The sequence below is a fragment of the Thrips palmi genome, unplaced genomic scaffold (genome assembly GCF_012932325.1).
Source record: "Thrips palmi isolate BJ-2018 unplaced genomic scaffold, TpBJ-2018v1 HiC_scaffold_2, whole genome shotgun sequence".
In the NCBI taxonomy this organism is placed as follows: Eukaryota; Metazoa; Arthropoda; class Insecta; order Thysanoptera; family Thripidae; genus Thrips; species Thrips palmi.
In genome coordinates this window covers 5,620,610-5,641,450 of record NW_023144629.1, presented here as the reverse complement: position 1 = coordinate 5,641,450, position 20,841 = coordinate 5,620,610, and the positions used below count along the sequence as shown (strand labels likewise).

The following is a 20,841-nucleotide window of genomic DNA, read 5'->3' as shown; positions in this document are numbered from 1 at the left end:
GTAAGCGAATCAGAAAGACAAAAAAGTGATGTAAAAACATGTTATTTGGGCCATGCTATTCAACAATACTTCTTAGTTCATAATACAGATCGAAATATGAAAAGAAAAAAGTATCCATATTTTGTTTCAACATATTTAAGATGCACCGGCAGCTTCTTTAACAAAGTGATAAAAGGAATTTACACATAAACCTACAAGATGTCTGGGGAACCAGTTCAAAAAGTAGTGAGAACATTCTCCTTGTGCATATGCAAGCTGGCTATAAACAGCTGATACAGGAGTAAAAGTTCTTAATAGTTCATGAACTGTAAATCGTTGGTAGGGCTACTGATGGCTCACTATAAAAATACAACATAACAACATTCCATAACGACAATAGACTATATTGACAAACTTACTCCATTTTGAAGAATGGATATAAAAATAAGTACCCATTTTAGCAGTGAAACATAAAGTTCAAAATTAACGAGGTCGTTATAGATGGTACTCTTGCATTAGGTCCCAGCATGGCTTGGTGAGACAAAGTAACAAGGAACAGAATTAGAACAACATAAGAGATGCATTATCAACAAACTGGCATTAAATAACCCTGTCTCACCTGACCTACTATACCCTACCCGGGAAGCTAAATAGATCTCTCAATCGAAACATAAATGCACAGCTGTAAGCAGTCCAAGTGCTAGGCAACAAATAAAACACAGTTATAACCTATCTAAGTTGAAAGAAATTATGAGACCATAACAATATACTCCAGTTAACAAATTAGAAGGAAGGCACTTTGGCTAAAGTTGTTTTCTTGTATAGTACTACTATCTACGCAGGGCAAACCTTTCAAGCAAACAGAGACAATGCATATATCTTGGGAGCAAAATTATAAAATGTTAACGGTAGGGCATTAAGTGAACAATCAGCCTAATGGCAAGATTTATGTTGTAAAAAAAGGGGGGGGGGTTAACACCTCAATAGATGGAAACATGTGGTGGTAGACGGCTGCTTGAACAGCTCGATCAGTTTAAAGGATGTCATCACAGAACAAAACAAGCATTGCTCACCAAACATCTACAGAAACCATAAAAGAAATGCATCAGTATACAGTTTTAAACATCCTCAAATTTCATGCAATTTGACAATACAATGATTAAGTACAATAAAATAGAACAAATGGAGATTAATGATATTCTTCCTCCCCGCAATCCTGCCTGCACCCTTTTGAGCAATCATGATAATTTTTCTTCATTATGTTACACTAAGTAAATAAATAAATAAATGAATGAATAAATGAAAATACAATGACCCTTAGTCAGGTTTTAATACCGCTATTGTTTAAATCCTCAATTTTTAATTGATGCTAAGTAAGGATAACTTAAAAATGAATGTCTTAAATGAAAAGAAATGGGTGTCAGAAACTAGGCAATGGTCAAGTCAAATCACTCAATTGCAAATTGAGGTATTTGTAACAAATGAAAGTAGGTTGCTATCATCTCAATGGGAAGAGACTCACAAATCCAAATCTCACCATTGAGTCAAAAGGCACAGTTTCACAATATTACAGGAACTAATGAACTAAAATTTATCGTTTTCTCCCTTAGCACCAGTCTAAGACCTACAGGAAGGCATCATGGATTGATTTTCTCAAGAAAAATGACACCTAGGGTAAAAACAACGAAACAACAAAAAACGAACAAACATTATTTGTCAATCTACCATTAGACATTTCAACAACTACAGGTACAATAAACTTGTGCTTAAGCACATTCTAAACATTCTAAAAAAGACAGTATGCTTCCTCTGAAGGAAGTTTATAATTGATACAACTGCTGATATTAGTATCAAAACAAGAAAAAAAGGAGAATTTTTTAATTAAAAAAAGAGAAACCCCAATAAAAACATCATTAAAAACAGAAGATAAGACTCTTTGGCTGTAATGTTACACTCTAATTTAAAGAACCATGAAATCTGTATCCCCATGACACAGAAAGAAGTAATAAAAACACTGAGACATGAGTAAATGCTTAACTGAAGCAAATAAATAGCCAAATTAAGAAACAAGGCCATTGATTGTACCATGGAATTTGAGACTGTTTCCACTCAAGATCGATGTCTTCCCCTGGCTCTCACACTTACTTCAAACATAAATGATATGTTCAAGTTTTCAAAACTGTCTGCCAGTCAAAAATTTTACATCAATTGCAGAGTAGATCCAATTAATTTACAACAATAGCAGCAGATTTGCAACCACATTAAACAGACCCTGTTCCTGTTAGCAGGGCTCTTGGTCTTGTGGCAGCAATGATTTAAGCTCATCTGCATTATCTTCTACAGTAGACTTCTTGTCCCCGGACAATACTGATTTTGACTGACTGTTGCTTCTTGACAAAGCTGTTTCCTGTTTTCCAGGACTTAATGGAGAATGAATACTGCCATTTGGGCTAGTTTCTTTGTTGACTGGAGCAGAAGATGAAACATTGTTGTGTTTATGGAGAGAAGACCTATCAGTCTGCTGAGAAGAAAGGAATGGAAAAAAAATTATACATATGAAAAAGAAGAGCTTAAAAATTAGTTTTAAATCAGATTATTATTATGAGATGAGATTACTTACAGGACTGTGTGTCTGTGATTCCAATTCACCACGACTTCTTGCTTCATCATCATCCATAGCGTGCAATAACTGAGAACAGAAAGATTTTTTTTTTTAAATGAACCTAACAGGTTGAAGAGAATGGCATAAATTACATATGCTGAAACTAAATACCTTTTCAACCTCATCATCAAAATGCTCATCAGTTGAATCCTTCCGACTTATAGCCATTAGAGTGGCCTGCTTAGCTGCAAGGTATGCCGACCTCCTCACTCGAATGTAGAGAACATCCATGACAGCCCGAACAGTATAGTCCGGTACAAAGGTGTGACGTAGCATGACATCCAGATTCACCGACTGCAGACTTCCCATATTGGTAGGAATAGAAGGTGACTCAGCTGGAAAAGTATTCCAATGTTCTTTATGCAATTAAACTGGCAAAACTTGCATAAACTCAAGTTGGATGTGACTAACTACTTACCAACATTCACACTCTGCATGAGCGCTTGAGTGCCAAAGTAAGTGAATGGACCACTTTCAAACATTAAATTTTCCTTTCCAACTGTAACTTCAACACGTCCTTCCAGGATAAGTACGAAATAATCAGACGGTTTCCCCTGTGCACAACAGTGATAAAATTAATGTCAGGAGGAGAGACCATAAAATGTCTGAGAGATAGGTAACTAATAAAAAGTTAGTGGATTATCTTACCTGTTGGTAAATACAAGTAGCAGGATCTTGTCTGGCCTTTTCCTTATTTTTCACCTTTATGTGGAATATGACATCATGTCTCAACAAACGACGAAGGATTGTTTCAGAGACATTATGAGGCTTGAAAGCTTCCACGCCTGAAATTTAAGTGCAGTATTAAAACCTGTCATTTGCATCAAGCACAGCAATTGTGTACCCTAGGCTGGGACTTACTGGCACTCAGGTATTGGAACGTAGCCAAAGTTAGCTGAGGGGAAATGTGAATGTGCTGGTTCTCCCGGCGTTCACAGAATGCTGTGAAATCTTGTTTTAAATTCTGCTTCCTACGTTTTTTGGATTTGTTATCAGCTGAAAGATAACAAAAATTGATGCAGGTTTGTTAGAAGAAACACTCCCTTCAGAACATAAATGCCTTGACAGCAAAACTAATAAACTCACTGAACACGTCGGTTTCATCCATGATCTCAGCCTGAATAAGTTCTTCAATGACGTCCTCCAGAGTAATGAGACCCACTGTCTCATAGAAAGGATCCCCTTCACCCTCGCTATTCACCTTGTGCACTAGTGCCATGTGGCCCTTTATACCTATGACACAAAAGGTATTTTCAGGTTCCCCAAAGCACTAAAAGATAGTCTTGACAATGCTGGCATAAAAGTCAACTCACCATCCTTGAATTGCCTGAACAACACATCCAAAGTAAGGTCCTCGTACACGAAGTTACACTCATTCTGGTAAAACTGGCAGAGGGTCTTCAGAGGAGTCTCATCATCAGGGTCCACAAAGGCGAGATCCTTGATGTACAACATTGTAACAATGTTGGTTCGCACGCCTTCGTACACGGGCACTCGTGAGAATCCTAAACCCAGAACAAGAAAAATCACAACATTAATCAGTCCAAACAGATACTCGAGAAAATTTCCCCCTCATCTTTTGGTTCCTACCTGACTTCATGATCTCCGACACCGTCTCGAAGTCCAAGATGGCGTCATGAGGCAGCATGTACACGTCCTCCAGCTTGGTCATGACGTCCGCCACGGTCTTCTTGCGCAGCTCCAGGGCGCCGGCGATGATGTTCACCTCGTCCTTCTCCAGGTCGTTGAACTCGGTCGTCACCTTCACCAGCTCCTTGATGCGCTCCCGCGTGTACACGTTGCCGATCTCCTCGCCCAGGATCCAGTCCAGGATCTTGGAGATGGGGAAGCTGAGCGGCGAGGTGAGGCCCATGAAGAGCTTGGTGATGTTGATGGTCTTGGCGCCCACCTCCAGGCCGTGGCGCGAGCACACCGCCTGGGGCGTGATCTCGCCGAACACCACGATGGCCAGCGTCGAGCTGATGACGGCCACGAGGCCGGACGTCAGGTCGTCCATCAGGATGGTGAGGGTCGAGTTGACGGCCACGTTGCCCAGCAGGATGCTGTCGCGGAAAGGAACAAACGTTTAGCATTACACACAGGTCGGATCACCCAAAAAATGTTTTCTTGAGACAAGAGTTTCAGGAACTCAATTCTTTATTTGTTTGATTTTCTTTTTTTTTTTGCATGTTTAGGGAGGCCTTTAAAATCTCCCGTTTAATCATCCCATCCTCCAAAAAAATGTTCCGACCCATTAAAACAGCAACCTGACACCAGACACGTGCCCGCCCACGCTCCGCATGCACCACTTGCTGCACTCCCCGTGGGCGAGGCGGACTCCGGAGCGATTCCGCAGCCGTCTCTCTCGCACTCACTGGGCGTGCCGTACAGGCGTACGGGAGCGAGAGAGACGGAGCGTGCAGGACACTGCATGTTTAATTACACTTGAAACTCGCGGCCGCGCGATGCCACAGTGCAGCGGTGCAGCGTGGAGCACGACGGCCGTCCCGTCCCATTCATCCTCCAAGTCGACAGTGCATGCAGCCACCAGTGCAGCGGCTCGGCCCGTAATCTGTGCGGTGTTCGGCAGCAGGCAGATACCGATGCTCCGTCTCTCTCGCACTCGTGGGGCGTGCCGTTTGGCCGTTTGGGTGCGAGAGAGACGGAGCGGGACAAGTGTACAGCTCGGTGCGGGGAAGCCCGGCCCGTCACCGCCAGCGCCATGCAGCGCCCCCCAGAGCACACAGACCAGACACCGCGCCGCCTAGCTCTGCGGACTGATTCCGAGAGTCGTACCCGTCGCCGTCTCTCTCGCACTCACGGGGCGTCCCGTGTGGGTGCGAGAGAGACAGAGCGACGAAAACGACTCTCGGAATCAGCCTGCCGCCTAGCTCCACCAGCGCCTCGCGGTGCGCGATTACGCCATTAAATTCTCGCTGGGCAAACACAAACCACACAAACGCACGCCGACGTCGTCGTCGTCGACGCCGCCACCGCCGCCGCCCAACCGCTTCGGACCGCTTTCGAGCAGTTTCGAGGCGGCGAGGTTGACATGCGTTGACACGGCAGACGCACGCACTGCTTGGTGGCCTGGCTGATTTACAGACCGGCAAAGACAACGCGGTGGCGTGGCGTGGCACGGCGGGGCAGGGCGTCAACAAAGCCGCACTAGACGGGGTGCGCGGAGAGCGGCCCTCCTGCCCTCCATGCACGCCGCCGAGCGCCCTTTGACCTTTTTCTCCCCTTTCCCCTTTTCACAGTGCCGCGGCCCGCGCGCCAGAAGGGCCACAGCCAGAGGGGCCCAGCCTGGGCGACAGCCAGCTCAAACCCCAGGACACCACCACAAAGCCCCGGCCACGCAGGACTGCCACAAACTAGCACACTGCCAGGCTGACTTGAACGGCGTGAGCGCCTGCGAGGTAGGCCGCCCATTGGGCCCGCAACGCTCCGGTGTGAGACGGTGGCCTACCCCGCCCCTGGAGACGGCAGGGGCGAGGTAGGCCACCGTCTCCACTCCGGTGCGTTGCGGGCCCAATGGGCGGCCTACCTCGCAGGCGCTTTCTGAGTGCGAGAAGCAGGCACGGCCAAAACGGCATTTGCAGTGTGTCGGACACCCCGGCCAACGCACCTGCACAGCAAGAAGTTGCCGTGGTTGCGGACGGGCAGGATGGCGCGCGCGTACTGCCGCTCGCGCTCCGTGCCCGTGTTGCACACGATCTTGAGGTCGGTGCGGTCCAGCGACATGAGGCCCAGGTTGAGGCCGGAGAAGAGCGCCGAGAAGCCCAGGCAGGTCAGGATGATGACGATGGACAGCCAGACGGGCAGCAGGCGCTCGTACGAGCGGAACGTCATGTACGTCTCGGAGCCCTGGTGCGACCACTGCGCCGAGGCGTTGGAGGCGCGCAGGCACAGGAACTGCGGCTTGCCCGGCAGCGCCAGGGCGGCCGGGGGCATCTTGACCGTCACCAGCGCCGACGTCCGCGAGGGGTTCACATCGAACAGCTGCGGAGAGAGAGGCAAGATTCAAGTACTCGCAGTACAACAGGCGGCGCCATAGCCACACTCTAAAAATAATCGCTATGCGGCGCGTCGCGAAATTTTCAATCAGCCAGAGCAAATTCAAATGCAAAAACAAAGCGCCGTCGTTGTTTCGCTCCTCAGAATGCCGTGACTCAGCGCGCTCACGCGCAACGGCCGCCGCGTCGCGGCCTGGGCGCGTTTCCGGTGTGGGGGCTTCTTTAATTTCAGCCAGGTCAGCAAACAAGCGGCGGCAGCGTGGCGCGGCGCAGCGCAGCGAAACAGGACCGTCTGTTTACTCCTTCGACGGGCGCGACGCGTCGTCGGGGAGAAAGACAGCCCGCTCCTTGTCCTTCTTCCTCTCCTTCATCTTCTTGTTTTCGAACTGTCTGTGGCGTTGTGTCCGCGAGGCGCCGCGAACCTCGCCGCGAACCCACCCCACCCCACGGCCGCCACGGCACAGCCCGCCAGCCGGCCGGGAGCCCCTCGTCGGCAAGGCTGGGCCGTCCCGCCGAGCAGCGCTGTCCGACGGGACGGCCGCCACCCCTGCCACCGCGCTGGTGGGAGTGGAGGGGGAAGGGGGAGGCTAGGCGCGGAGCAGTCGCAGCCCAGCCTGTGCAGCGTTCGTCTGCGGTGCTGTACCGCTCCATCCACTCCACGCACCGCGGCCAAAAGCGTTCCCGCTCCGCCTTGTTTCACCAGCGCAGACTCTCTGCGAATGAATGGTCGCCGTGTCTCCGTCGCACTCGTGGGCCGCCCCGTGGGAGTGCGAGGGAGACAGAGTGGCGGCCGAGCGGCTCGACGGGGAGAGCGCCGGTCAGCCGATCCATTACAGCCGGTCTGCTTCATCGAACTGACTGTACCGGATTTATTATTTTCGGAAGGGGCCGACTCGAGGCAGTAGGCCAGTGGCCAGGGGGGCCTAGGGGGGCCCGTGGTCGCGGCGAGCTCGTGACCCAGAGGCCCGACGGCCCCGAGAAACACAACGAACGCACCGCCAATCCCATTACGGCCTTACGAGGCTCACGGCGCCACGCGTGTCCCCCGCAGCCCCGCAGCGACGAAACCCTGTCAGCGCGTCAAGGGACACGAGGGGGCCGCGGCGGGTGGCAACCCTACCTTCAAGAACTTGGAGCGAAACCCTGTCAACGTGTCAAGGGACACGAGAAGGTGGTGCCGGGTGGCAACCCTAACTTTGAGTGCTTGAAGCGAAAACCTGCCAGCGAGTAAATAAATTAAACAAGGGGGCAACCCTACCTCCGAGTACTTGGAGCGAAACCCTGTCAGCGCGTCAAGGAACACAAGAGGCCGCGGCGGGTGGCAACCTGGTGGCAACCCTACCTTGAAGTACTTGGAGCCGGGGTAGAAGTCCTTGCAGTCCTCCCCCACGTCCGAGGCCGTGTACGTGACGCCCAGCTCGGCCTCGTTGGAGAAGCGCTCGCCGAAGAGGCGCAGCGTGATCTCGGACGCCACCAGGACCTCGGGCACGCCGTCGTCGGCCGTGTGCACGCCGTGCGACGACCGCTCCACCCGGAAGCCGAGCAGCGTCGGCGCGGGCACGGCCTCGCTCACCGTCCAGGCGCGGCGCCGCCTGCAACAACAACAACACCATGACGCACTGCACTGCGAGAGAGAGAGAGACAGGGTGGCGAAAAGCTCCCGAGGTGAGGTGTGGCGTGGCGAAGAGCCGTCTCAACAAGCAGCCATAGCCAATTTAATTCCACTGCCTTGGGAGAGGGTTGGGGGCGGTTCGGGGGCGGCTTGGGGGGGGGGGGGGCACAGGGCGAGGGGACTTCTCGTCGAGCTCGGCACAATGCAGAACGGAAAAAAGGGCGAAGGGTGGAGAGGGAAAACCAGCCCCCCTCCCCTCCCTTCACGGTCAACGCGTAGGTTGCGGGCCCGGACAGCGAAAGCTGAAGGGGGGTGGGGGCTGAATGAACACAGCGTGGGAGTGCAATGCGTTACTCACTGCGCAAGTACAAAGTACACACCCCTGGAACGATCTGTGGCCACGCGGCGGGCGTTTGCGGAAGGGGTAGGGAGTTCCCCACGCCCCCCACCCCAATGGTCTCATTTCGACACGACAAAGGGGAGTGGGGGCGGTGCGGTATCGCACGTCGCAGCAGGCAGGCAGGCAGGCAGCCAGGCAGGAGGCGCCTCCATGGAGATCGCCCCTATCGCCCTTTCAGTCGTCATGGGGGAAAGGTGCACCGGGAGGGGGCAGAGGCGGGGGGACTTGAGGGAGGGGGAGGGGGTGGCTGTGGCTGGGTAGGGCATAGGGTGGGTCATGGCCAGGGTTGCAGCCAGAGCTAGGGTGGCCGCGCGGCACCAGAGCGGGTCGATAAGAAAGCAATGCAGACCGTACAGTGTACAGCAGCTGAGGAGAGGACCCCACGCTGCCCTGCCCGTCCAGAGGGAAAACAGCGCCGCAGTGGACTTGCCGTGGGGGCGGCCGAAATCCCGGACGCGTTTTGAGCTCCAGAGTCGCTAAATGGGACTCGAACCGAACGAGTGACCCCACCAATGGATCGCTCTCCGAACGAGGAGCCCATTGTGCCGCGTCACGGCGTCGCCGCGTCTCGCGACCGCGCCACCGGAAAACGTCATTGGGCCAGACCCGCGTCCCGCGTGCGACTTTTAGCGACGGCAAGACTGGTGCCGAACGTCCGCCGCTCGCTCCGTCTCTCTCGCACTCGTTGCGGTCCGTCGAGAGTGAGAGTGAGTGAGAGAGAGAGAGAGAGAGAGAGAGAGAACGCGACGCCGCTCGGAGGCAGCGCGGTGGCGACGGCCTTCCCGCGCCGCCTCGCCCCATCCGGACGCCGCGGCCCGCGGGCAGACTTGCCTCCTCATGGTATTTATAGCAACCCCCACGCCGACGGGACGGCCGTCTGTGTGTGCGTGTGTGCGCGAGTACGTGAGTGTTTACGGTGAGCACGCAGCAAGGAGCGCAAACACCGCACAGGCCGCAGCAAGACTCATTCCGAGAGTCGTTTTCGTCGCTCTGTCTCTCCTCCACTCAGAGGGCCGAGGAGAGTCCTTCTCGTGTCTCTCTGTCTCTTTCGCGCCTTTGCGAGGGACCCCGACGAAGGACCCCGACGAAGGACCACCCCGTCGTCCGTCCCAGGCAAGAGTCCAGAAAGTCCAGGCCGAGATGCAGTAATCGCTCGCTCCGGCTGCGCAGGCCGCGGTACGTAAACGTAAGCCGAGATGCCCGAAGGCCTAAGGCTCGTTCACTGGCCGTGGCATGTGTGGTAACCCGACACGCTGTCGCCTCATTCCGGAGCATCGTTCCGTCGCTCTGTCTCTCTCGCACCCACACGGAACGCCTGCGGGTGACGTCATCGCTACTCTACCTTTACGACACGGCTTTCCGCAATAACACTTTACCTGTTGCTCTTGAAAACAACGAGCATGAAGCGTGCAGGGCAAAGGGGGAGGGGGGTCACATTGACTTTCGCTGTCGTTTTACACTGTCGAGTTCCTGGTACTGCCTTTTGTCTTCGCGATATAAGGCCGTGCGGCCGAGCGGTGGCAACTTTACGGTGGGTTACACACGTGACCAAGTTCACATTGCTCACATTTCTCAGACTGGATGACGATTTGGATCCTGCAGGACTGAGAACCAGCTCAGTAAACATGACTACATCATTCCTCAGTGTAGGTTCCTCGCGGTAGGAAATCGAGAAAGGGTGTTGTGACGCCCCCTCCCCACCTTTCCCTTTCAATGCCGGCCCGGCCGAACCGAAACCCCACGAGTGTGCGAGGGGGACAGAGTGCGACAGAGCGACAAAAGCGCAGACCGTTTGGAATCCGCCGCGGCAGAAACGGGATCCATCCATCCAGCCTCGCCTCGCCTCGCGTGAATCATAAGGGAATGCCACCGAGGCGTGTGGTATCAGTGACGACGGAGGCTCCACACACTATCGCCGGCCGCGGTTCCGTCGGAAGGACGAGCCCGCCAGAGTGCGTCACTGTGTGCGTGGGCGTGTCCGTGTGTGTGTGTGAGAGAGAGAGAGTGTGTGTGTGAGCAGAGTCACTGCATCGCCGCAACGTCCTGCAAAGCAATAGGGGTGACGGTCGAGACGGGGCGGCGCTGTGGAGAGGGCACCGCACCGCACCGCCCGCCCCGCGCGGGGGTGCAATGCCTGCTGACGCATCGCGGTGTCATCGCGCGCCTCTAAGTCGCACCGCGGGGCGTACCCGAGGGCGTACCAAAGGGCGTTCCCGAGCTGGGGCGTACCATCGGGGCGCGGCGGGGCGTGGCCGGGCAGTGCGATCCGGTACGGACTGGCGAGCGAGCGAGCGAGTGAGTGAGGGAGCGACGCTCCAAGGTGGGGCTGGCGGGCTGGGGGCTTGTGGCGGTGGCGCCCTGCCAGGAACCGAGTCGGTTCAACCGAGGAGAGGAGGGGCTCTAGGGAAAGTGGGTGGCGGGGCGGCGTGGGGGTTGGGCTGCCTAGGGCTGCCAGCCCCGCCAGCCCCGCCAGGCCGCCAGCCCCTTTGGGCCGCCAACGGGGGGCAGCTGGGGCCAGTCAGGGAAGGGCGATAGCCTGCAGGCCGAGCACTGCTCTCTGTCTCTCTCGCACTCGTGGGGCGTCCCGTAAGGCCCGTGTGGGTGCGAGAGAGACAGAGAGCAGTGGTCGGAGTCGGCCCGCTGGTGGCAAGACGGGGACGTCGCCTCGCCGGCAAAGCTCGCCGGCCTCGCCAGACACCAGAAGGCCCGAAATACAGTCGGCCCCGTTCCGTTCCGTTCGCGGAGGATTCGCCATGCTTCGCTTGCTGCGCGCTGCGCAGCGCCGAAGCTTCGCCGGTCTTCTGGCCCACTGCGGCGTAGACAGTCCAGTGGGTGGGGCGGCGGTGGGGGCGGCAGCGCCGCTACGCCACCGGGTCAAGCCTCCCGTCCCAGGCCGCCTCGCCCTCGCCGCCTCCAAACCTTTCAAGCAGGTCGGCCACCCCAAGGCATAACATAACTCCATTTCCCCGACCCCCCACCCCCCAGCCGCACCACCGGGCCACCAGGGCCACCAGGGCGTGGCGGGGGGTGGGTCCCAGGGTGGGCCCCATACATGGGATCCTAGAGCGTCGCCCCACCCGCCTCTGATCGGGAGCTGTCTCTCTCGCACTCATGGGACACCCCATGAGAGACCGACCGGAACCCCCGTTCGTCCCTACACCGGGCCAAGGACAGCTGTCGCGCCCTTCTAGGAAGCTCGGGCCCTTGTTTCGGCCACTCGAGCAGCGCCTTCGGGAAAAATGAATCAGAGACCCATTTACAATTCCACGTAACACGCTCGCCGCCTGGAGACAGAACCGCGGCAACACTCACTCACACAGCACCACTTTGTTTGTGTTGAGACTGCTGCGTCGCGTCGCGTCGTCCGCGTCGTCCGGCGGCAAAACGCTTGCGGAGACAGAAGTGTGTCAGTCGTGTCAGGCATCACACGGCGAGCCACCGCCAGAATTCACAGTGTCGCTGCGGTGTGTCACGGTCAAGTGCGTCAGCGGCAAACAAGTCACTTTCTGGTCCTTCAAATGCAGGCAATGACAGACTAAACTAAGTCCAGAAATGTTGGCGGTGTGGACGGCCTGCACTCCAGCCAGAACAAGACGCCTACTTAGCAACACGACCACGCCAGCATCCTCGTCGACAAACGCGACCGGAAAGCAGTGTAGTTATCGGTCTACCCGAGCCGCGCCTCCCCCCCTCCCCCTCCCCCGCAAGTGACGATATTCTTCCTGCCAGAGAGGAGCCCCGGCGGCACGCGACAACAGCCGGGACGCGCCGGGGCAGCGTCCTGCACTCTGCAAAACAACACGTCGAGCGCCACGCCAGACGGGTTCGTCGCTCCGTCTCTCTCGCACTCACGGCGCGCCCCGCTATAGTTGCGAGAGAGACAGAGCGACGACTCTCGGAATCAGTCCGCAGCCGCGGCTGGCACTCCCCCGGTGCGCCATTTTTCCCTCGACGGGTACCCGATTCCGTTCCAAACCGCTTTCGCCCGATTTGAACCGCTTTCATCCGCTTGTAACGACTGCCAACCGGCTGCACCGGACGTCGGTTCAAAGACACCGCGAACAGCAGCTGCCGCCACGCCGGCCGGCCGGCGAGAAACCCGCCCAGCCACGCCGCCACGCCCACCGCCGCGGGGTTGCGGGTTTCGAACCCACGCGCCTCAAACCCTGAAACCCTGCCGCGGGCCCGCACGTCAACACACTGACAATCAAAAAAGTCTTGATCGCAAAGCCATAGCCAGAGACAGAGCGAAGGGACGGACGCACCTCGTGGCGGCGGAATGCCACCCCCCGCGAACAGACCGGCAATGCCCCGGCAATCCAGCGCATCTCGCGATAAGGCTTATCAACGCGGCCCCGCGGCCGCAGCGATACGAATTAGCCAGCCCAACACTCGATGCATTCTCCTTTTTTCTCGCTTCTTTTTCCGCGGAGTCGCTCTGCAGATGGAGCGGCAAGGAGAGGAATCCGGTTTAGGGCAATCCTTCAAGGTGCCCTTCAGACGCGGCCGGTGTGGCCGTGGCCGTGGCGTGGCGGCCCGGGCAGGGCAGGGCACGGGAGCCTCTCCTATCCCCTCTCACCCCCTCCCCCTCGCCGCACGCACCGCGTGTACCCGCAACCCGCACATACCAGCGACCGCCGAGTCGCGCGCAGGATGATCCGAGAGTCTTTTTCGTCACTCTGTCTCTCTCGCACTCCCGGGGCCTTCTTAGGGGTGCGAGAGAGACAGAACCCCCTCGGCCCCCTTCAGAGCACCCCTCCACTGCTTTCAGTTTTCAGGCCTTCCGGCACTTCCAGTGTGGGGCCGCGACATCTCATTTCCTCCGCCACCCCAGTCTCACGCTCACCGGACTCTTTGGCGGCTCGCTTTGGAGCTGCCCTGCCAGGCACTGCCCTGCCCGCATAGCGTCATGTCACCGCGACCATTCACAAGGCCCTCCCCTCCCCTCCCTCTCTCCCCCTCTCTCTTTCTCTCTCGCCGACGCGTGTCGTTAATCAAATCGCGGCACACAGCGATGCCAACTTCAGTGCAGACGGCACCGCGGGCCCGCACTGCAATCTTCCCAATCGAAAGGACTGGGGGGGGGGGCTGCAGACGACACGAGGGGTAGCAAATGTGCAGTCGCGAAGGGGAAGGAGTGATGGGGCTTTATTTTTAGAGCCAGAGGCCCTTTTAACCTGCTTGGAGTCCTTATCAGACATTAGTCAAACATCTCAGAAAGGTAGACTGAAGAACAGTCCCCAACCCCTCCTCCTTTTTTGCCCCCAGCAATGTCCTTTACTCAACTCAATCCACTCAAGCAAATCAGTGAGGAGGAGTGAGGGAAGCCCCTTAAGCAGAAAGCAGGAGGCTTGCTTGTTAAGGTCCCGTGCACATGTCAATGTCAAACAGCAGAGGGGAGCAAAGGGCAGAGGCGAGGTTGGAGGTGGGCACTGGAGCTCAAGGCAGTGCGGACAATCAGACAATCCAGGTGGAACGGAACAGGACAGCCAAAAAGGCTTTTGTTGCCGACACATGAGACAGAGTTGGAGCAAGGCCTTTATGTAGGGCAAGGCTCCCTTATCTCACAGGTCCGCAGAGTGTACCATTGGGTAGATAACAGCAGGAGAAATTAAAATTACTTTGAAGCAGGAATGACAGTGAAATATAGGACAGCTAAGATGCGACTAATATTTTTAAGTGAGCATAACAGTGTACACTTGATGCCGCAGCATATCAATCATGCCCAGAGTGAATGGATTAACTTATCAAGGCAGACGGGTCTTGAATCATCTCACTTATCACAGCCGTGGGACCCTTGTCATACCAGAAATTAACACCACAATTAAAAAATAAAATTCAATTATGCCAACTATCATGATTGAGTGATGTCTATCACAAACAAAACGGCAGGCCATCAACAAGGGGCTCAATTTAACCAAATTTGCAAAGAGCAATTTCGCAAAATTAATTCAATGACGACATTCTAATTGAATGAATGAATGAACGCATACCACCAAAAACATTAAGTCACCATCATAAAATCCTCTCTTCTATGACGTTATCTTTACCAATGAGTGGCCCCTGAATGAATGGACTTGAGGAGGCCCACAATGTAAACAAATGCCAGCAGCAGCCCATTTATTGACACTCATGACAGCCACAACAGTGTCGCCGACAGGCCGACACACAGGTGCGGACACGGGTCCAGGCGTGTCCTGCTGGCTGGCCAATCCGATACGCCACGTTTTCGGCTGCTTTACTCACCGTGTCGGCAGGACGGTGGCCTGGGCTGCCTGGGCCGGGGCCCCGGCAGCAGTGTGCGCTTCGCTCTTCTGAACCGCATCGCCGACAGGGGCCGGCAACTCTAGCACTACTTGGTCACCCTGGTGAATCCACACTATCCGTTGGCCAGACGTCCTGCCACTGTCAGTGCTGGCGGGCTCCGCACTGGTCCACGTCCGTGGAGGAGTCCGCGCACTGTCACTTCCCACACACACGTACAGCCGTCTGGCGTTGAGGTTATGTGTCACCGTGAACCATCGCCGGACGGTTCTAGTCCTCGTCGGTGCGGACACACTGTCCACACCGGTGGTGCCCGCGGCGCCCGCGAGCACACTCGCGGCCTGGGCCACCACGTTGGCGCCAGGGCCGGCGCCGGGGTCTGGCGGGGGCTCCCCGTCATCCAGGACGTCATCCAGGACGCCGCCGAGGCACAGCGCCGGATCCGCGGTCAGCAGAAACCTGACCTCGTTGTCCTGCACGGTGTCGGGCGCCGCGACGCGCAGCTCGGCCAGGACAACGTCGCGCACCAGGCCGTCAAGCTTGCCGTGACGGAGGAAGACAGTCTCGTCGGAGGTCCTCGTCGCGTTGATGAGGGTCGCCGTCAACACCTTGGCCCCCGCGGCCCCGGCCCCCACAGCTGCCCCCGACCCGGCCGGCAGGGCCAGGGCCAGGGCAGCACACACGGTCACAACGGCGGCGGCACCCAGGGCGGCGCGAAGGGGGCTTTGCATAGTGACACGACCAGAACCCGAACCGCGCCGTCCGCTCCTCTCCTGCACGGGGTGTGTTCCGCACTACTGCTGGGCCAGGCGGCGCACGCGCCTTTATAACCTCGGCCGCCTCTAGAGAGCCTCGCCCCCCCGCGCACCGCGCCAGCGCCGCGCTCGGCTCGGCTCCCCCCGGCTCCCCCGTGGCGCGGCTGGGCTCCGCTGCGCGGGGCGGCTCGGCTCGGCTCGGCTCGGTTTGCGTCAGAAACGCCAGCGCGTCGCGCGGTCTCTGTCGTCGGGGCGCCGCGCCGCCCCCTCTCTCTCGCACCGCCGCGCTTCGCGGCTGCATGGGGTGGGAAAAAGCAGGGCAGGGGGTGGGGGTGGTGGGGGCGCAACGGGACGGATCTGGATCGGACGGCGGGACGCGCGTCGACAAGCTGCACGGGGCGACGCACCTGTGCTAATGCGTGGCCTGCGTGGCCCCGTGCAGCTGCAGCACCGGACTGTCTCTCTCGCACCGCAACGGGACGCCCCACGAGTGCGAGAGAGACAGCGCGATGTGCAGCAGCCGTGCCGTCTTGCGCGCGAAAATTGAGATAAGGGAAGTGCGGGTGGAGACGGAGACGGCACCGGCAGTGGCGGCACGTGGCCGCCTGAGTCAGCACGGCGCGGTCGTGACGGCAAAAGTGACAGCGCTTCGTCGCTCCGTCTCTCTCGCACTCGTTGGGCATCCCGCAGGTGTGCGAGAGAGACGGAGCGACGAAAGCGCTCTTCGGACAAGTGCCCCCCGAGCCACGGGGAAGACCTCAATGACCACTTCCTCGGACTCACACACACACACGCACTCACACTCGTTTCCACAGCGGAAGGCAGTGACGGGGTTTCATTTTCACTCATGACTTAACTACATTTTAGCTGCCGTAAGATAACAATTATGGCACCTCTGTTATCTCCGACATGCTGAGTGATATAAATTCGTCGCTCCGCGCGCCGCCCTTTCACCTTATCGCGCCGGGCATGTTGGCAGAACTTGCGAGATTTATTGATACGAAATTAGTTTGCAAGATTGCAGAGAGGGAAATCGCCTAAAACACCCTGGAAAAGCGGATAAATCAGTCCCCATTGGCGAGCGAGGGAAGGGCAACTTTGCGCGACTGTACTTAAAACCATAGAAAACGAACCAAAGGCAGTCTTGCGCTATTTATAATCTTCCATGTGTCTCAGCTTTCACTTAAATCAATTTTATGATTTTATTTTGAACGTACACTGCATTTCCCGAGCGCAATACCGACATTCTACCTTCTGTCACTTGGCACAAACGGGCAAATCTGACCACAACAACGCGAGCGCCGCCTCTGGAGTGAGGAACGCACCCAGACAAGTGAAGTGCGTTCTGTTTATGTGATGACTAATAAAGAAAACAATAAGAATTGGATGCAGGTTGATGCAGGTTCAGGCGTGTTTAGTTGAGGCCCGAGGGATCCAGCTGATTTGGATTAGGCTCCAGAACAGTTGTACCCGAGGCAGTCGCTACGTGCTCGCGCCGTGACTTTGTTTTGGGACGTGAATCGTGCGCTCGTTTTGGCTTTTGGCACGACGCGCGAGTCGCGACGCAGGAGACTCGTCTAGCCCACAGAGCTCGCTTGCTGAGTCCGAGATAGCCATAGCTGGCCTCTGGTCGTCGCTGCTGCGTCTGCCCCTTGTTCGCCACTCCAGCCCTTCAAGTTGGCGTCGGAGGTTCGTCTGGGTCCACTCGCACCTGATGCAACACCATGTCCTCGCCCATAGACTGCAGCCCTGCCGGGGGACGTGAACGAGAACGAAGCCGAGGACGCCCCGTGGAGTACGATCCGGACGACGAGGTGTTCGTGGACGACCCCGATCTCGATCTCGGTGAGGGCGACGAGGGCGTGGAGCTCCGCGAGAAGACGTCCCCGCCGCCCCGCGTGCGCCGCGTCTCCGACGTGATCGACTCGATCGGGGACATGAGCCCCGTCCACCAGCACCTGATGGACGCCATCCAGGCCATGGACGGCAGGCGCCTCAGCGACCCGGCCGGACTGCAGGTCAGGCACGACGCAGAGCCCTCCAGGCACTCGGACAGCTTCGCCCTCAACGGCTCTGGAAGGCCCAAGTCCATCTTGGTGGACCAAGGTTACGGCAGTTCCAGCACCATGTCACCGTTCTATCTGGTGCACTCTCAACCACCTGTCCCGTTGGCTTCGACCAAGGCGAAACCTGCCAACGATACCATTGACGCCCAGCCCTACAATGTTCCATCAACGTAAGTTTCGATTCTTTGCGTGGCTCAAATCTGACATTCAATTGTCGACGTTTACATTATAGTTGATTGATTGATTTATGTTACAGAAACCCTGGTGTTCAAGCCAAAATGCCTGTGGGCAAAGAGTCTGAGGAATATAACATGTCTCATCCTCGACGTGGCAAAGCGGTGATTTTCAACCATGACACCTTCAATATTGATGGTCTGAGTCCTCGCTCAGGTTCTGAAGTTGATGTTAAGAATCTAGTTCAAACTTACGAAGGCCTTGGCTTTGAGGCTATAGTGCATCAGAACCTCACTTTTACTGAAATCAAATCTGAAATCAGCAAGTGTAAGACCATTTTATACCTCCTTTTTTTTTTGTAAAACTTGTTTGCAAACTATAGTTGTAATTGATGTTTCTTTCTCCAGTAAGCCAAGAAGACTTCACTGATGCTGATTGTCTATGCATCACTGTGCTAACTCACGGCATGGGCAGTAACTACTTGCTCGCTCAAGACCATCCGTACAATATTGACCAGCTGTGGACTCCTTTCACTGCTGATCGCTGCACGACCCTTGCTGGAAAGCCGAAGCTCTTTTTCATCCAGGTTTGCTTTGCATTAATTTTAATCTTGAAGAAGTAGAGATTTCAGTTGTCTTATCTTTATTTTCTCAATCACATTTACAGGCTTGCAGAGGTGAACGGCTGGACTCTGGTGTCACTCTTGTTTCTCACCGCCACCGCTCAGAAACAGACTCTTCATCTTCAACATCTTACAAAATTCCCACCCATGCTGACTTTCTGTTGGCTTACAGCTCTATGGAAGGTGCTACCATTGGATTTCTCGTCGTTTAATTTCTCTTAAAAATTTGAGTGCAATTAAACTAATACTGCTATCTATTTGGTTCTGTTTTGTAGGTTTCTTCTCCTGGCGTAATCCAGAAGATGGAACATGGTTCATTCAGTGCCTATGTGAGGAATTGCGAAACAATGCAGCCAAAGTGGATCTTCTGAAGCTTCTGACTAACGTCTCCCGCAAAGTGGCTCTTGATTATCAGTCGTACAATGACCTGATACCATGGCAACATGAGCAGAAGCAGGTAATTTTCAGTATTAAAGCAGTTTTTATGTTCATAATCATTTCTATTGATCAGTAGTGTTTTATGACATAATGAATTCTTGACTAACTTTTGAATTTTGTCCAATTAGGTACCTTCTGTTGTATCCATGCTGATCAGAGATGTCCATCTGCGTCCCAAAAACTAATCTGTAGCATGAATGGAGTGCACAATGTACTTCTTATTTCCATTGAAGTGATGTTGAATGTGTGATAAGGCTTTTTGTGATGAGCTGTAGAAAAATTTAAAAGCACTGCCAAGCATTCTGGTATAGTTCACTAGTGAAGGCAGTTTTACTGCCATTGTGCCAATTTTACCAGTGTCTTTCAGCTCGGCTATTTGAGCATCTCTAAGTGTGATCTCATTTGAATTGGGAACATGACATTTTTGTATGGTCAGGTCCACAATCTTTGGAGATTATTTTAAATTATGTGCTAAGGTAATGTTATGTTTGTTTACTTGCTCAATTAAGAGGGCATTCATGCTTATGTTGGCATATTACTTCTGTCTCAGTTATGATGCTTCACATAATTATTGTGAATTTGCTTGTTCTTTTATGTTTACTACAACACTTGCCACAAGTACATTTTAGCAAAAAAAAATGTAAACTAGCCTTAGCTTTGTCGCTTTTTAACTACAGATTGTTCAGATTTAACTTAATAACTTTTCTTTGAATGGAATTTGTAACTTTTATTTGTTTGGCTCAATGTTATTGTTTTATGCCAGTGTGTTTTGATCGGGGCTGCTGAGTGCAGTAATGAATTGTTTTGATACGTCAAATTTAATGCAGCTTTTGATAAGTTTTTTTAAACTTGCATTCTTGTCAATTTAAAATGTCAGCACACTATGTGTAACATTCCTCTCATGCTCTTGCGTTTTTGCATCATGTATTATGCCACAAGGCAGGTGTTGTGTTGGTTCTCTTGAGATTTCTGTCTTGCAGCATGCCCATTTCCTACTTTGCATACTTTTACATAGTGGTGCATTGGCACTGTTCAAGGTGCTTGTTTGAGGCACCATCCTTATTGATTTAATTATAGACATTGATCTCGTACTTGTGAACTGCATGAGTACCATTAGTATGTGTTCAGACTTCTTAAATTTTTTTCATTATCTTTACCAAGTTGCCATTGCATGTTGGCTCTTCATTGTTGACTTTCTACCAGCATTATCAGTTTTGAGTTATATTGTTATTGTAAGATGTTTGCCATAGTTTATGTTGGTTATGTGTGATTATTTCTTTTTAATTCCTTAGAATACATCACTTCTAAAATTGTGATGTAATACTGTGTATTTGTTTGTATTAATGTACTACTTAGTTTGCAATTTTTTATCACCTATGTGTTCAGTCAGAAAATTTGTTTTCTTGTTTTATTTTATTGATTCATCTGACTAAGAAAAAGAAACACCATTCTGGATCAATTAAAATGAATGAAAATTTATCAAATTAATAAACAAATTGTTATTATGCTGCAACTGAATTCATTGTGAGCAATGTTGCTGCAATCATAATGTACATGCACAACGAACAAAATGTTCAGTATTATGTAATTCATTCTTTTTTATCTACTGGTACTGTGGTACAAATTTGAACCATGCAGTGTGAATGCACGTCAACAGCTGAGAGCCCAAGCTTCAAAGCCCTGTGCCTTCCTATCTCTATTTTTTTTGGCAATGATTTTATACACAAGTATATATTTGTATGGTCCAATGACTTAAATCTGAAAGATTTTTTTCTTAAATTTGTACTCAAAATCTTTATATTTGTACTTTGTGTTTAAGTTATAAATAAATTGTTAAAATGTACGCTGTTTGG

At 53.5% G+C, this 20,841-nt stretch overlaps 2 protein-coding genes across 3 annotated transcripts; one reads left to right on the top strand and one right to left on the bottom strand.

The window, feature by feature from the left end:
* Positions 1-26: 26 nt before the first annotated feature.
* On the bottom strand, positions 27-15,731 carry LOC117647525 (metal transporter CNNM4). Of its 2 annotated transcripts, none has more exons than XM_034389296.1 (12): positions 14,916-15,731; positions 8,000-8,249; positions 6,270-6,643; positions 4,232-4,704; positions 3,955-4,146; positions 3,728-3,874; positions 3,503-3,637; positions 3,290-3,426; positions 3,060-3,195; positions 2,753-2,976; positions 2,600-2,668; positions 27-2,500 (listed from the first exon to the last, which is right to left on the bottom strand). In XM_034389296.1, the coding sequence occupies exons 1-12, from the start codon at positions 15,662-15,664 to the stop codon at positions 2,261-2,263; spliced, it is 3,126 nt and encodes a 1,041-aa protein (XP_034245187.1). In that variant the 5' UTR covers positions 15,665-15,731; the 3' UTR covers positions 27-2,260. The 2 variants fall into 2 exon arrangements, with proteins under 2 accessions (XP_034245187.1, XP_034245188.1); XM_034389297.1 differs by having other exon boundaries at positions 27-2,497.
* A 1,284-nt stretch (positions 15,732-17,015) lies between these two features.
* LOC117647664 (caspase-1-like) lies at positions 17,016-20,831 on the top strand. The gene is made up of 6 exons (XM_034389541.1): positions 17,016-17,924; positions 18,011-18,255; positions 18,336-18,514; positions 18,595-18,733; positions 18,826-19,007; positions 19,117-20,831. The coding sequence occupies exons 1-6, from the start codon at positions 17,413-17,415 to the stop codon at positions 19,171-19,173; spliced, it is 1,314 nt and encodes a 437-aa protein (XP_034245432.1). The 5' UTR covers positions 17,016-17,412; the 3' UTR covers positions 19,174-20,831.
* Positions 20,832-20,841: the final 10 nt, after the last annotated feature.

Coding starts and splice junctions, on each gene's coding strand:
- LOC117647525 (XM_034389296.1), bottom strand. CDS start 15,664: ATGCAAAGCCCCCTTCGCGCCGCCCTGGGTGCCGCCGCCGTTGTGACC. Junction 4,147..4,231: donor GTCGGAGATCATGAAGTCAG/GTAGGAACCAAA, acceptor TTCTGGGTTTAG/GATTCTCACGAGTGCCCGTG. Junction 3,427..3,502: donor GTTCCAATACCTGAGTGCCA/GTAAGTCCCAGC, acceptor CTTAAATTTCAG/GCGTGGAAGCTTTCAAGCCT.
- LOC117647664 (XM_034389541.1), top strand. CDS start 17,413: ATGTCCTCGCCCATAGACTGCAGCCCTGCCGGGGGACGTGAACGAGAA. Junction 17,925..18,010: donor CCCTACAATGTTCCATCAAC/GTAAGTTTCGAT, acceptor TTTATGTTACAG/AAACCCTGGTGTTCAAGCCA. Junction 18,734..18,825: donor GGCTTACAGCTCTATGGAAG/GTGCTACCATTG, acceptor TCTGTTTTGTAG/GTTTCTTCTCCTGGCGTAAT.